Source organism: Bipolaris maydis, assembly GCF_028858645.1.
Source record: "Bipolaris maydis strain C4 unplaced genomic scaffold PSV08scaffold_20, whole genome shotgun sequence".
Classification (NCBI taxonomy): domain Eukaryota; kingdom Fungi; phylum Ascomycota; class Dothideomycetes; order Pleosporales; family Pleosporaceae; genus Bipolaris; species Bipolaris maydis.
This window is the reverse complement of record NW_027093876.1, coordinates 338,952-355,591: the sequence shown is the minus strand read 5'-3', so window position 1 is coordinate 355,591 and position 16,640 is coordinate 338,952. Positions and strand designations below refer to the sequence as shown.

At 51.0% G+C, this 16,640-nt stretch overlaps 1 protein-coding gene across 1 annotated transcript; it reads left to right on the top strand.

Annotated features, from left to right (window-relative positions):
• Window positions 1-1,955: 1,955 nt before the first annotated feature.
• PSV08DRAFT_413339 (phosphatidylinositol 3-kinase tor2) lies at window positions 1,956-16,374 on the top strand (the record flags this gene model as incomplete). Its single annotated transcript, XM_014217528.2, has 17 exons — window positions 1,956-2,045; window positions 2,104-2,182; window positions 2,251-2,711; window positions 2,762-2,946; window positions 3,000-4,189; window positions 4,243-4,374; window positions 4,428-4,973; window positions 5,024-5,187; window positions 5,237-5,354; window positions 5,405-5,570; window positions 6,481-6,551; window positions 6,604-6,677; window positions 6,743-7,768; window positions 7,819-8,563; window positions 8,981-9,121; window positions 9,189-15,919; window positions 15,985-16,374. 17 exons carry the CDS (start codon window positions 1,956-1,958, stop codon window positions 16,372-16,374), a joined length of 12,309 nt encoding a protein of 4,102 aa, XP_014073003.2.
• Between the last annotated feature and the right edge of the window lie 266 nt (window positions 16,375-16,640).

Here is a 16,640-nt window from a genome sequence, read left to right as displayed (position 1 = left end):
TCTTAAATAAGGGAGGAATATAGTAGAGTAACTAAAAGGTATACTAGTAGAAGGCCTAAATAATATTAGACGAGGGTGTAATATAGAGTTACAAAAGAGGAAAAAAGACAATAACTATAAATACACAACCAACCTTTAAGTCTGAGGATCCTTTAGATTTGAATAATATATTTGTTTTATGCATCGAGCACACGCGCAAATGGAGGTGCACAACGCTCCACGACAATATAAGACCCTATACCTACACTTACCTATACCTTAGCAGCCCTACCCTACCCTACACCTACCCATTTACCACTGTAAGCTTGGGCGTTTACTTTTCCAAAGGTCGGAAGTGCAAAACTGTCTCGCTTCGGGGTGCGTCCTGAGTCTTAGGGATGGACATTAGTTTGTAAGTAAAACTCATCATTAGTATTACTTTTCCCTGAAGGTTATTGGTTGTTGGTGATGCAGGCACGTGACTTTGATGAGGGGACTTGGGCCTGGACCTGCTCGAGACGAGCCTTGTGTCTTGGAGAATGCAATCGACGATAATGTCTAATTTTATGATATCGCTTTCTTGGTGGATGGATGTGTAGCATCTGTGAATTTGCAAGAGCACGAAAAATTCATAGCTTGTGTCGTGGTCTGTTTTTTTTTTGTTGAAGACATCCATGTCCAATCATAGAACAATCTCTACTACTAGTCTGTCTGCCGAGCTGCAGCATTGACACCGCTTAACCTTTACACTTTACAAAAGCAGGTGCAAGCTGATGTGCCAATCACATGTCTGCGGAATGCGACCGTTGCGCCATACGTCGATCTGTCAACGGGAAACTCCATTGCCAATGTGTCTTTAGGTGAAACGATGTGCAAGGGAGCACCATGTTTATGACAGTAGGTGTGGAACATACTCTACACATGTGCAAGTACCTAGTGTACAGATGCAGCACTCAGTTTTTGGAATCATTCAGCTCTCTGCATGAGCAAGCCTTGCAGTCATGTCACATCATGTTCGTATCCGCAACAGACTTGCCTGCATACATGTGCATTTTTTACGAACTATGTAGATGTCGCATAATGTTGAAATCCTGATTCGGATGCCGACGTAGCAGATGTGCTAATCGCATACGTACACCATGGTGGCTAAGATCAAGGGTCGTGATAGGTCAGAAGGGTGACACAATCAGGCTCAAGCGATTTGGCATGGTGCCATTTGCTCAGAGATCGGGTCGTATTGACATTGGAACCAGATGGTGCAATTGAGCACTATACAGATACATACTAAAAGAAGGACAATCAGCCGCCCCAACATGACAGCAAAGTGTCCCCTTGGCCTAGACTCGGAGAAGCATTATCCATGGTAATGGTGCTTCAGGGTCTGCTGTAGTCAGTCGACTTGTAATGTTCACGCTGCAGGTACGGCTCTAGGCATGCTGATGCGGAAAGCGGCTTTTGGCGGGCAAAGGGTAATTCTCGAGTCGATCAGTATTCACGTGTTTTGGGTGCAGCACGTTTGGTATTCAGGACAGCCGGCTGGCAGTGAGATACAAAAGCATGGCAGGGTGCGTCGTGGGGGGAATAGAACAAGGGGCCAAGGGCCAGGAAGGGCGGAGAGAATGCATTGACTGCCACGTGCGCTAAGGATGCTAGGGGGAAAGCCGCGATTCTGATTCTGGTCCACACAAAATTAACTGCTGCCCCTCCATCCTCACGTCCCGCACAAGCTGCACAAGCCCGACGAGGCGCAAAATCAAGGGAAAAAGCACGCGTGACTTTGTCCGTTCTCTGTCTCTCCCGCCAATTCCTACTCGACGCCACCGTCTGTGGCCGCAGCAATAGGCGTACATATACTTACCTTCTTACCCCAACCCCCACCGGCCTTTTCTCACCGCACCGGCCCCCGGGACGTCGTCTGCTACATCCAGTAGGCCGCCGCCAATCCTCGACGCACTCTCCGCCAGCCACTCTCCACCATGGACGTTGCCGGCTTGCGGGACCGGATCCAGGCGACGCTCGACGCGAATGCCGCCGTTAGACAGCAGGCCGAGCTCGATCTCAAGCATGTGCGTGGTGGCTGCGACACACGATCCATACTCGAACATGGCACTGACGGAAACATAGGCTGAAGAAAAGCCAGGCTTCACCGGCGGCCTGCTAGACATTCTCGAGCAGGAGCAACACAACGCCGTGCGTCTGTCGAGTAAGTATGCGCCCGCCGAGTGTGCACACGAGTGCCGTATCCTCCTGATACTGACGTCCCACCCACAGCCGTCGTCTACCTCAAGAACCGCATATCCAAGGGCTGGTCGCCTGCCGAGGAGTACAGCCAGGCCATACCCATACCAGAGGACGAGAAGACTGCCTTCCGCAACCGTCTAATCCCCGTCCTCGTCGCCTCTCCACCCCAAGTGCGCCTTCAACTCATTCCTACCCTCCAGAAGATCCTCGCATATGATTTCCCTGCCAAATGGCCGGATTTTCTCGACATTACTGTACAACTGCTGAATGCTGGAAACATTGAGTCGGTGTTTGCTGGTGTGCAGTGCTTGCTGGCGATATGCAAAATCTACAGGTTCAAGTCTGGCGAGAACCGTGCGGACTTTGACAAGATTGTTGCCATGTCCTTTCCACAGTTGCTCAACATTGGCAACTCACTGGCGGGCGAGACAAGCCTGGAAGCTGGCGAGATATTACGGACAGTGCTCAAGGTGTACAAGCACGCCATCTACGTAAGGTCCCAACGCGCGCATGGCAGAAGTGGTGGCTGACTAGAATGCAGTTCGATCTTCCCGCATCTCTCCGCGACCAACAAGTCATGGTTGGCTGGTGTACGCTGTTCCTGACTGTGGTCGGCAAAGAGCCCCCTGAGTCATCCCTCCCCGAAGACCTCGACGAGCGCGAAGTAAACCACTGGTGGAAGGCAAAGAAGTGGTCTTATGCAAACTTGAACCGATTATACGTCAGGTGGGTGGCACAGTGTCATGTCTTGCACGCGGGCAATACTGACAAAGAACCAGATATGGCAACCCCACTGCCTTGGGCAAGAACAACGAGGTCGACTACACCGAGGTAGCCAAGAACTTCATTGCTAACTTTGCGCCCGAGATCCTCAAGATCTACCTCCAGCAGGTGGAGAAGTGGGTTGGAAAGCAGGTTTGGCTGTCAAAAGCCAGCTTGTACTACACACTCAACTTCCTCGACGAGTGCATCAAGCCCAAGACCATGTGGACTCTGCTCAAGCCCCATACCGACAACCTCATTGCGCATCTCGTATTCCCAGTACTTTGCCAGTCTGACGAAGATATTGAGCTGTTCCAAGAGGAGCCACAAGAGTACCTGCACCGCAAGTTGAACTTTTACGAGGACGTAACTGCGCCCGACGTTGCTGCCACAAACTTCCTAGTCACTCTTACCAAGAGCCGCCGCAAGCAGACCTTCACTGTGCTGAACTTTGTCAACGAAGTTGTCAACCGCTACGAGGCCGCACCCGACAATGAGAAGAACCCGCGAGAAAAGGAGGGTGCGTTACGTATGATTGGTACGCTGTCTGGTGTCATTTTGGGCAAGAAGAGCCCCATTGCGGACCAAGTCGAGTACTTCTTTGTACGACATGTTTTCCCTGAGTTCCGAAGTCCCCATGGCTTCCTCCGTGCGCGCGCATGCGACACCCTGGAGAAGTTTGAGCAGCTCGATTTCAAGGATCAGAACAACCTCATCATCATTTACCGCAACATTCTCGAGTCTATGGCCGACCCCACACTCCCCGTCCGCGTTGCTGCAGCGCTGTCACTTCAGCCGCTGATCCGTCACGATGTCATCCGAAATAACATGAAGCAAAACATCCCTCAGGTCATGCAGCAACTACTGAAGCTCGCAAACGAGGTCGATGTCGATGCCCTCTCGAACGTGATGGAGGACTTTGTCGAGGTCTTTGCACCAGAGTTGACCCCCTTCGCCGTAGCACTGAGCGAACAGCTGCGCGACACTTACCTGCGCATCGTGCGAGAATTGGTATCGAGGAACCAGGAGAAGGGTGAAGATAGCGAGTATGGTGACTTCCTCGATGAGAAGAGCATTACTGCGCTCGGTGTTTTGCAAACCATTGGTACCCTCATCCTGACCCTGGAGAGCACACCCGATGTTCTCTTGCACTTGGAGACTATCCTGATGCCCGTCATCACCATCACTCTTGAGAACAAGCTTTACGGTATGCAATTCCGCAGGCCATCTATCTTCTTATTCATACTAATCTTTTCGCAGATTTGTACAACGAAGTCTTCGAGATCATCGACAGCTGTACCTTTGCCGCCAAGAGCATCTCCGGCACCATGTGGCAGGCGTTTGAGCTAATACATAGAACGTTCAAGGCTGGTGCTGAGCTCTACCTCGAAGGTATGTATACCTTAATCTTTGATTGTCAACATCAAGTCGCTTACAATATGTAGACATGCTTCCTGCCCTTGAAAACTTCGTCAATTATGGTACTCCCATGTTGGTTCAAAACCGAGCATATCTTGACGCCATTGTCGATATGGTCCGGACGATCTTCAAGGACGACAAAGTTGGTGGCGTTGATCGAATTTGCGGCTGCAAGCTAGCTGAGATCATCATGCTCAACATGCGGGGTTCTGTTGATGACTATATCCCAGAGTTCATAGGACTAACCATGCACGTACTGACCAATGAGGAGCCCAAGGTCAAGTCTCTGCGGATACACCTGATGGAGGTAGTCATCAACTCCATCTACTACAACCCCGCATTGGCGCTACACGTGCTCGAGAGCAATGGATGGACCAACAAGTTCTTCAGTCTCTGGTTCTCGAGCATCGACCACTTCACCAGAGTCCATGACAAGAAGCTGTGCATCTCGGCGATCTGCGCTCTTTTGACACTGAGAGCTCAGGATGTTCCTGTCAGCGTACAACAGGGCTGGCCACGTCTGCTACAGGGCGTTACGCGTCTCTTCCAAACACTTCCTGCAGCACTGAAAAGTGAGTTTTTAACGCAGCCATATCACATGTTGGTATTGACATATACATAGACCGCGAAGAAGCCAAGAAGGAAGACGCATTTGACTACTCGGCTGAATTCGAAGAGGAGGAAGACGAAGAGTGGGAGCAGGAAGCTGACTGGAGTAATGAAGCGGATGAAGCGGATGATGTCAAGGACGAGAGCGCCGCCTATCTCGACTTCCTAAACGAAGAGGTAAGACTTCTAAATCCCAACGCACGTGATGAAATCTAACAAGCAACAGGCACAGAAATTCAGCTCACTCGATGATGAAGACGACGATGAGCTAGAAGAGGAGAGTCTCCTGGAGACACCCCTTGACAAGGTCGAGCCATATGGCATGTTCAAGCATGCACTGTTCCGTAAGTTTATCGCACTGAAAATACTAAGAGTTTGTATTGACATGATCTAGGCCTACAACAAGAGCAACCTGCGCTCTACGAAGACCTTACCAAGAATCTCAGCCCAGACGAGCAGCAAATCGTGCAAAGTGCAGTCCACCAGGCTGATGTCATTGCACAAGCCCAAGCCGAAGCACGGGCTGCTGCTGCAAACGGACAGCCATTGCCACTGCCGCAGTAGAATGGTTCCAACAACCATATCGTTTACCTCAATAAAACGGGCAGTTTGCCGACGTGGCACGCATGCGTGCCTTGATTCAAAGTGCAGCTGATGATGGCAACCCTTGGCTGTTTGGGTTGTGATGGCTGGGTTCCAAATACCCATTGGCAACTATGCACATGATAGGCGAATAGAATGGAGAGTATGCGCAGGTGAAAGGCTGCTAATGTCAAGAGATGGGAGGCGGGTTAAGGTCTAGGAGACCTCTTGGATTCCAATTAGCGAGCATCCTGGCGTTTTGATTTTTTACGGAAGACGGTGTGAGCTGGAGGTTTCTTCTGGCTAGTGGTACTCTGGTGGTGTCAGACGGCGTTGATTTCGGCGTGTGTTGGCACAAATGATTACGAAAAAGAGGAGGACGATATCCACAAGAGGGACTATTTTTTTTGGGACGACGATGATGATGACGATGAAGCATGCGTATGAGGAGGAGGTTGCCCCCGACCTAAAGGTCATCGTAGATAGTATTTGTTTCGTCTGGAATGCAATGAAATGTAATCATTGCGCATTATTGAGCTTGTGCTTTGCTTGCTGGTTTGCACGCGGATATCCCTGAGTGATAGGCGTGGATCGCTGTTTCCTCGGAGGGGGAACCTGTTTGTTTCAGCCCTATCGATAAGCCAAGGCACTACCATGAAACTGGCCAGAACGATGACGCTTGCGCAGGTGGCTTGTTGATTTCCTGTGCGCAACGTGGACAGAACCAGAGATTCAGCCCTATTCCCTATACACAACAATCTTCTCGTATCCCTGAAAAGGACCCTCATCTCTACGCGACACACAATTACTCGAGTCGCATTTCCTAGAGGCTCACCCCACGCGGATATTTGTACCCGGTTTAGATTGACCGTGAAGCTTGGACAACAGCAACAACCTACCGTGCGTCGCGCGGTATCAAAATAATCCGATGTCACGACCTACCGTCTCGAAGGCTAAGAGTATGTTTGCGCTGCCGTAGCCCCTTGAGCGCAATCCCGCTAACAGTAGCAGCAAGCTACCCCATTTTCGCGGCCACATTTGCCAGCAATAGGCCCGGAGTTCTCGTAGTAGGCGGCGGTGGAGGGGTGCGTACAATGCTCAAATTGAGCTGTATACATACATGTACTAACCGCGGCTCATTATTGTTTAGGCCGGGCGTACTGGAGTTAAGAACCAAATCACTGCATTCGACTTTAGCTCACGAGCGCCGACCGTAGAAGCCATTGCCGAGATCGAGGCAAGCAAAGATGACTCGATTACCTGTTTGGAGAACCTTTCTACCAAAGATGGCTTGATTCTGTTCGCTGGAAACAACAGTAGTGAAGAAGACCGCTTAGCTGCGAGGAACGAACACTTGCGGGCCTTTGAGCTACGCTTTCCTAAGAACAAAGGGGCTAGCAGCGGCGCAGAGAAGGCGGATGGCAACATTGAGTTTCTCAGCAAGACGACGCTTTTTACAACCCCGCAATCAGTTGGCGCGAAAAAGGAAGGGTACCAACGAATAATCCGATTGTCACCGCCGCAAAGAACGACGACAAACACACCAAATAGGCGGATTGGCGCAATTGCTTCTGGGCTTGCGGGCGACGAGAACGAGGTTGTAATCTTCAACGCAACATCTACCAAACCAACGAATCAAGACGTAATAGAACGCATTAAGCTGCACAAAGGCCAAGAAGCAAACGATCTAGACATCTTTACACAAGAGGAGGGGAGATTCCGGGTAGTCTATGTGACGGATCAGGAAGTGTTTGTGCAGGAGATTGGCTACGATTTTGAAAAACGAAAGGCAAAAGGCAGGAACGAGCACCGGAAGGTCTACACATTGCCCCACGTAGAAAAGGGTGCGAGAAGCAAGTTACGAGGTGTACGGTGGCTTTCGCCGAAGCATCTGCTTCTGCTTGCAAACAAGCCTAACAGGAGTGGAGTAGAGCTACTGTTGTTTCACTTTTACCAGGATGGAGGCAGTATTGCTTTAAGAAAGGCGTTACCGAAGCATGTGAAGGCAGCAACTGACATGGATGTCGCTCTCCTTGATGCGGATGACCAAGGCGCCTATCAGATTGCTATTGCTATAGCGGCGATTGACATGTCCTTGACGGTTTACACCATGGACTACCACGGCCCATCGAGAGACTCATTGAGTGCCTTCCACTCTTTCAACAGTTACGACAATGTAAGAAGAAAGACTGATGATTGCGGTTTGTGCGTGCTAATCAAAACTAGGTCCACGATTTTCAAATGACCAAAGTCGTATTTTCACCGTTCCACAAGCCAGAGACCCCTAAAGGCCGCCCAGCAACCCCGTATCTTCGTCTGGCGAGTACCAGCCTGGGCAATACGATCAGCGTGGAAACTTTCCCACTGCAAAATATCGGGTCGCGCCATGTCCTGCAGACAGCTCGATCTAGAAACTTATTTACAGCGGCGACGTACCTCGTCGCAGCCATGGTTGTCGCCGTAATAGCACTTCTGATACAGTCACTCATGGATCCAGAAGGCAACCTGACCAAGGGCATACTCCCTGCCAGTCTGCAGAATGCAGCCGGTCAGCACAAGACATTCGGTGAAATCCTGCGGGAGAAACGTCATCAGGCTGTCCTCAACAATGCAGACTCGCCAGTCGTGAAGACGTCGCATCGCATCGCCGATCTATTGCATATCCACCTGCCTCATGTCTTATCCGACGAGACAGCATCAGCAGATATCCCATCTGAGCCAAAAGCTCTGGTAGTTCACCATGACGCTGAATCTGACGGCGCCCTCAGCACAGAAGTACACGAGGGAGACGAGGAAGTTTTGAAGAAGCACGCCGCGGCAAGGAGGTGGGATGAGCTGAGCAAGGAGGAGAAGCACATCTGGCGCGAGAAGCTAAGTGAGGCAGGTATGTGGGCGGTAGGAGAAGGTGAAACTATTCTGAAGTCCATCTTCTTTGGGCAGCTAGGTGGAATGGTTGGGCACGCTGCTCAGGGCGTGCTGGGCGGTTAGAGAGAGGCATGTGGCATAATGACTATGCGCGGTGCGCGGTGAGTGGAAATGTATCATAACAAAAGTAACGTGTGCTCCCGAGGATGATGTTATTGGTGGCCGTGGCATGTTCTGGATGCAATGGAGAAGCTTGTGCATGGTAACATTTACTTGATATTTCACCGCCGCCGATGGCCTTTGCATGCCGAAGCGCTTCCCCGGTGTAAGGTTTAGGACTAGCGCCAGATTGATGTGGGTCAGAGCTTACTAGTCCGCTTTGGTGACATACGACGTGCTGTGCCGACACAGCAGTTAACTTTGGCTGCGCTCCAATTCCACCCACGCGTCTTCTCTTGCTTGTCTCTTTTTCCCTTTCTATGGATGGATTGAGCATCCACGCTCGTGCTGCGAGAGGCTTCAGGTGAAGCAGACAGGATGGCGCAGCAGAGTCCCCTTTCGTCCACGCTGGACCGCATTGTCCACGAACTACGCTCGAAGAATGACGAGACACGACAGCGAGCAGCAAACACGCTGCGGCAGACTGTCGAGTCGGCGCACCGAGGTGAGGCAGCAGCGCGATGCAGAAAGAAACAACCCCGCCCAGGCTCCGGAAAACTGACGTAGCACAGAACTCGCGCCCAATCTCTTTACCAATTTCAACAATGAAGTCTACACCAGAATCTCGGGCCTTATTGTTACAGGCAGCGACTCGAACGAACGCATCGGCGGTATTCACGCGCTAAACGCCCTCATCGATTTCCGCGGCGACGATGCGGGCCAGAAGACGACGCGGTTCGCCTCGTACCTGAGGGCGGTGATGCGGGGCCAGGACATTACAGCCATGGTGGTAGCAGCCAAGGCCCTGGGACGCCTCGCAAAACCTGGTGGCACCCTTACAGCAGAGCTTGTCGAGGCGGAGGTCAAAGGCGCTCTCGAGTGGCTGCAGTTGGAACGCCTGGAGAATCGGCGCTTCGCTGCTGTCCTCATCCTGCGCGAGCTGGCTAAAAACTCGCCCACTCTCATGTATCAATGGATTGCACAGATTTTCGAGGTGATTTGGGTGGCCCTACGCGATCCCAAGGTCCTCATCAGGGAGTCTGCGGCCGAGGCCATCAGTGCCTGCTTCGAGATCATATCCCCGCGTGACTCACAAATGCGGCAACTTTGGTTCGGCAAGGTCTATGACGAAATTCTGCGCGGCTTCACAATCAACACCAATGAAGCCATCCATGGTTCACTGCTAACTATGAAGGAGCTGCTTGACAAGAGCGCCATGTTCATGAACGACCAAAAGTACAAGGAAACGGTTGAGCAGGTGCTCAAGTACAGGGAGCATCGCGATGCGCTGGTGCGGAGGGAGGTGGTGCTCATTATCCCGATTCTTGCTGCTTATTCGCCTACCGAGTTTGCGACAAAATACCTCCATCAGTGCATGCTCCACCTCCAAGGTCTGATTAGGAAGGATCGCGATAGGGATAAGGCATTTGTAGCTATTGGACAGATTGCAAACGCCGTCGGAGTCGCCATCTCGCCGTACTTGGAAGGCATCCTGGGGTTCATCCAGGAAGGCCTCATTGCAAAGGCACGGAACAAAAGCGTCATAAATGAAGCACCGATATTTCAGTGTCTCAGTATGATTGCCGCGGCGGTCGGTCAGGCTCTTACCAAGTCTGTCGAGCGCTTGCTAGATCCTATTTTCTCTTGCGGGCTGAGCGATTCTCTCTTTCAGGCTCTCGTCGACATGGCTCATTACGTACCACCTTCACGACCCATGATTCAGGAAAAGCTGCTGGATCTCCTAAGCCAGATTCTTGCTGGCCGACACTTTTTGCCTTTGGGTAGCCCTTACCAAGTCTCACAACCGCCTCAGATATGGACACGCGACCACAAGGACCCACAGACGATTGCCCAAAGAGAAGCAGAGATTGCATTGGCACTGCATACATTGGGTAGTTTTGACTTCACAGGGCACGTCTTGAACGAGTTTGTTCGCGATGTTGCTATTCGATATGTCGAAGCAGACAACCCAGAGATTCGAAAACGTGCTGCCTTGACCTGCTGTCAACTTTTTGTCAAAGATCCAATCGTCCACCAGACTAGCACTCACGCGACAAAAGTGGTTGGCGACATCATTGAGAAGCTTCTAACTGTCGGTGTAGGTGACATTGACTCAGATATCCGGTGGGACGTCCTGGTAGCATTGGACGCCCGCTTCGACCGTCACCTTGGTAAAGCTGACAATGTCCGTACTCTCTTTCTCGCCCTAAACGACGAGGTATTTGGCATCCGAGAGGCTGCCATGTCCATCATCGGTCGGTTGACAGCTGTCAATCCTGCTTATGTTTTTCCTTCACTTCGCAAAGTCCTTTTGCAGCTACTGACTGAAGTGAATTACGCCAACAGTCCACGCAGCAAAGAGGAAAGTGCCAAACTGATTAGTAGTCTTGTGGGTGCCGCCGACAGTCTTATCAAGCCACTGATAGATCCCATTGTCGAAGTGTTGCTTCCAAAGTGCAGAGATCCAAATCCCGAGGTCGCCTCAACTACACTCAAAGCTATTGGTGACCTTGCCACCGTCGGCGGTGAAGGAATGATCAAATACATCAAAGACCTCATGCCTGTCGTTCTGGATTTTATGCAGGATCAGACATCGGATGCCAAGCGCTTCTCTGCCCTGAAGGCGCTTGGACAACTGGCCACAAACGCTGGATATGTGATTGAACCATACCGGGAGTACCCAGAGCTTATGAACATCCTGATGAATATCGCCAAGACCGAACCCGAAGGTGAACTTAGAAGGGAAACTGTTCGGCTCATGGGCACCCTTGGAGCACTAGATCCAGATGAGTACCAGAAAATCATGGAGCAGTCACCGGACACCCATCTCATATTGGAAGCGCAAGCCATCACTGATGTTTCCCTCATCATGCAAGGTATCACTCCTTCCAACGAAGAGTATTACCCGACCATTGTCATTAGCACACTCATGGGACTGCTAAAGGATCCCTCCCTAGTGCAGTACCATACTGCAATCGTAGAGGCTGTCATGAACATTTACGCAACCATGGGCCTGAAATGCGTTCCTTTCCTCAACCAGGTCGTGCCTGGCTTCCTCCACGTTATCAGGTCGACACCAGCTGGACGCTCAGAAGGTTACTTCAACCAGCTCAGCCAGCTAGTCCGTATTGTGCGCCAGCATATTCGTCCCTACCTGCCCAGCATTCTTTCGACTATCAAAGAATATTGGAGTAGCAGCCCACAACTACAAGCCACCATCTTGTCCCTGATTGAGGCTATTGCCCGCTCGCTGGAGGGCGAGTTCAAGGTCTACTTGGCTGATGTGCTGCCGCTTATGCTCAGTGTGCTCGACTCAGACCATACTGGCAAGCGTCTACCCTCAGAAAGAGTACTGCATGCCTTCCTCATATTTGGCTCAAGTGCCGAAGAGTACATGCATCTCATTATCCCGGTCATGGTCAAGATGTTCGATAAGCCCGGACAGCCTGTTCAGATCCGAAGGCATGCAATTGAAACATTGGGTCGACTTTCCAAGCAGGTCAACGTTTCTGAGTTCGCAGCCCGCATCATACATCCTATTTGCCGAGTACTTGCTGGCAGTGAGCCCACCCTGAAGCAAACCGCTCTCGAGACACTCTGCGCCCTGATCTTCCAGCTCGGTCCAGACTATATTCATTTTGTGCCAACGGTTAGCAAAATCTTGGTTGCGCACAAGGTACCTCATGAGAACTATGCCCGTATCGTATCGAAGCTGCAGAAAGGCGAACCGCTACCGCAGGATCTTAGCCCAGACGAGCGATACGGTGAGGATGATGAAGACCTGAACCCCGCTGAGATCCTGACCAAGAAGTTGGCAGTCAACCAACAGCATTTGAAGCAAGCTTGGGAAGCTTCCAACAAAACCACCAAAGAGGATTGGATAGAATGGATGCGAAGATTCAGTGTCGAGCTCCTTAGAGAGTCGCCTCAGCAAGCACTGCGCGCTTGTACACCGCTCGGGAGCGTGTACAACCCCATCGCCAGGACACTATTCAACTCTGCTTTCGTCTCGTGTTGGACGGAATTGTACGATCAATATCAGGAAGAACTTGTTCGGTCCATCGAAACCGCACTCACATCACCAAACATTCCACCTGAAATTCTTCAAGTTTTGCTTAACTTGGCAGAGTTTATGGAGCACGACGATAAAGCACTACCAATCGATGTCAGAATACTTGGTATGTATGCTGGAAAATGCCATGCTTTTGCCAAAGCACTGCACTACAAGGAGCTCGAATTCAACGCGGAGCAGAATTCCAGCGCTGTAGAAGCCCTTATTAGCATCAACAACCAACTCCAGCAGACCGACGCAGCTTTTGGTATTTTGCGTAAGGCACAGAACTACCACGACGTCGAGCTCAAGGAGACTTGGTTCGAGAAATTGCAGAAATGGGATGAGGCACTTGCTGCCTATCAGAGACGTGAGCTTGAAGAGCCCGACTCTTTCGATGTGACCATGGGCAAGATGCGATGCTTGCACGCCCTGGGCGAATGGGATCTTCTTTCTAGTCTGTCCAAGGAGAAGTGGGCCAATGCTTCACAGGAGTATCGTAAGGCGATAGCACCTCTCGCTGCGACGGCTGCGTGGGGTTTGGGCAAGTTTGCGGACATGGACAACTACCTTGGTGTCATGAAGGAGCAGTCGCCTGACCGCGCATTCTTTGCTTCCATTCTCAACATTCACAACAACCGATTTGAAATTGCCGTCGATGAAATTGCAAAGGCTCGAAAGGGTCTGGACACGGAGCTCAGCTCGCTTTTGGGAGAGTCGTACCAGCGGGCTTACTTACCAATGATTCGTGTGCAGATGCTTGCAGAGCTTGAGGAAATCATGCAATACAAACAGAACGAGGGCAACCATGAGAAGCAGAAGAGTATGCGTAAGACTTGGATGAAGCGACTTAGGGGATTGCAACCAAATCCAGAAGTCTGGCAGCGTATGATCAAGGTGCGCCAGCTTGTCATCTCACCACAAGAAGGCACCGACATGTGGATCAAATACACCAATCTGTGCAGGAAGAGCAACAGGATGAACCTCGCAAACAAGGCTCTCCAGAAGTTGCTTGATATCGAGAGTACTGGTGATAGCACCGTGGTTGAGTTTGTGCGGAACAATGCTCACGAGATCTCGCACCCCGTGGCCTACACTACGTACAAGTACATGTGGGCCGACCAAAACCATAAGCAAGAAGCACTCGATAGCATGAAGGACTTCACTACACGACTTTCTGAGGACCTTGCTATGAGAAGCAGGGCCGCAGTAAACCCCATGATGGCGCAGAATGGCATGAACGGTATGTCTAATGGTCAGCACATGTTCAGCAACGTGAACCCCTTTGCTGCCACCAATGGACATAACGGGGTCAATGGTATGCATGGGTCGAGTCTGATGAATGGATCAGTCACTGGTACTTCGCCTACCGACCTCGCCGAATGCCACCGTTTGCTGGCCAAATGCTATCTGAAGCAGGGTGACTGGCAACAAGAACTCAACGACGGTGAGTGGGACCATGAGTTTGTGCATGAAATTCTCGCCGCCTATGCCGCTGCTACACGCTACAACAAGGACTGGTACAAGGCATGGCATGCATGGGCACTTGCCAACTTTGAAGTCATCAACTCCATCACATCCAAGTCTGACCGGGAAGCTACCGACGTGCCTCATAACATTATTCACGATCATGTCATCCCGGCTATCCAAGGCTTCTTCAAATCCATTGCACTGTCATCGACCAGTTCGCTGCAAGATACATTGAGGTTGCTCACGTTGTGGTTCAGCTATGGCGGTAGAGAGGGAGTCAACCGCACCATCACAGAGGGCACAAAGTCGGTTCCAATCGATACTTGGCTTGAGGTCATCCCGCAATTGCTTGCTCGAATCAATCAGCCCAACGCTGTCGTCCGACAATCCATACACCAACTGCTTATCGAAGTTGGAAAAGCACATCCTCAAGCTTTGGTCTTCCCACTGACTGTCTCTATGAAGTCTGATGTCTCACGACGTCAGCGATCGGCAAAAGAACTTATGGAGGCTATGCGCGAACACTCACCACGGCTGGTTGAGCAAGCCGATCTTGTCAGTCATGAGCTGATTCGTATCGCTGTCCTATGGCATGAACAATGGCATGAGGGTCTTGAGGAAGCTAGTCGATTGTACTTTGGCGATCACAACATAGACGGTATGTTCGCCACACTGGCACCCCTTCACGCAATGCTCGACAAGGGCCCTGAAACACTCCGCGAAATCTCGTTCATCCAGTCTTTTGGTCGTGAACTTCAGGAAGCGCGTGACTGGTGCAACACGTTCAGGACCTCCGGTGAAATAGGTGATCTTAATCAGGCGTGGGATCTCTACTACCAGGTGTTCCGCAAGATTGCGCGACAACTACCTTCCTTGATGACACTCGAACTACAGTATGTCTCACCAAAACTTAAGGAAGCGCATGATCTTGAGCTCGCGGTTCCTGGAACCTACCAGGTTGGCAAGCCTGTTATTAGAATCATCTCCTTTGATCCAGTCGCAACTGTCATCCAGTCCAAACAGCGACCTAGAAAACTGGAAATGCGTGGCAGCGACGGCAAAGCACACACCCACATTCTCAAAGGACACGAAGACATTCGACAGGATGAACGTGTCATGCAACTCTTTGGTCTTTGCAACACACTGCTCTCCAACGACGTGGAGTCCCGCAAGCGTCACCTCAACATCCAACGATATGCTGCCGTTCCGCTTAGTACGCAGTCTGGCTTGCTTGGTTTCGTCCCTAACAGTGACACGCTGCACGTGCTCATCCGAGAGTATCGAGACAGTCGGAAGATTCTGCTTAATATCGAGCACCGTATCATGTTACAGATGGCACCTGACTACGATTGCCTCACTCTCATGCAAAAGGTGGAAGTGTTCGGTTACGCCCTCGATAATACGACAGGCCAAGATCTGTATCGCGTCCTCTGGCTCAAGTCTAAATCTTCGGAAGCCTGGCTTGATCGCCGTACCAACTACACGCGTTCGCTTGCTGTAATGTCCATGGTCGGATACATCCTCGGCTTGGGAGATCGCCACCCAAGTAACTTGATGTTGGACCGAGTCACCGGCAAGATTATCCACATCGATTTCGGAGACTGTTTCGAAGTGGCCATGCACCGCGAGAAGTATCCCGAGCGCGTGCCGTTCCGCCTGACGCGCATGTTGACATATGCCATGGAAGTGAGCAATATTGAAGGTAGCTACCGAACCACTTGTGAGCATGTCATGCGGGTATTACGAAGCAACAAGGAGAGTGTCATGGCAGTTCTTGAAGCTGTAAGTTGTTTATTTATGAACTTGAAGATAGAAAGGTGCATTGATACTAACTTATTCAACCACAGTTCATACATGATCCTCTCCTGACCTGGCGCCTGAACCACCGCGATGCGTCGCCTGTGGAGCCCAACTACCCGTCTGAACGCCGCCAATCTATCATGGGTGCTGACACCGCTGCCGCAACCACCGACCCACACCAAATGTCCAGCATTGTTGGTCGTCCCCGTCACCGCTCCTCTGTTGCTCCGCCCCAAAACAACGAGGCCGATGCCAAGGAAGTACAAAATGCGCGCGCCTTGCAAGTCCTGAGCCGCGTCAAGGAGAAGCTAACTGGCCGTGATTTCGGCAAAGGCGAGGAATTGAAGACGGAGATGCAGGTCGATCGACTCATTAAGGAAGCAACCAACTTGGAGAATCTATGCCAGCATTATATCGGTTGGTGTAGTTTCTGGTAGTCATGTGCGGGGGTGCTGTATATGTGTGCAACTGGGGCATGTAAAGGAAAGGGTTATCATGCGATTCAGGGCACCTTTTTTTTTACCATTACGTTTAATGATTGCGGAGCGGGGAGGGAAGGTTGTTTGTCATGGTGGTAGCATAGCATGGGAGTTGTTTCATTGGTTTTTCTTTTTGAATGCATGCTTAGCTGAGAGAGGAAAAAGAGAGTGAGCAATCTTCATGTCTCGTGTACTTTTAATCATATTCTTTGATAAACATGCAG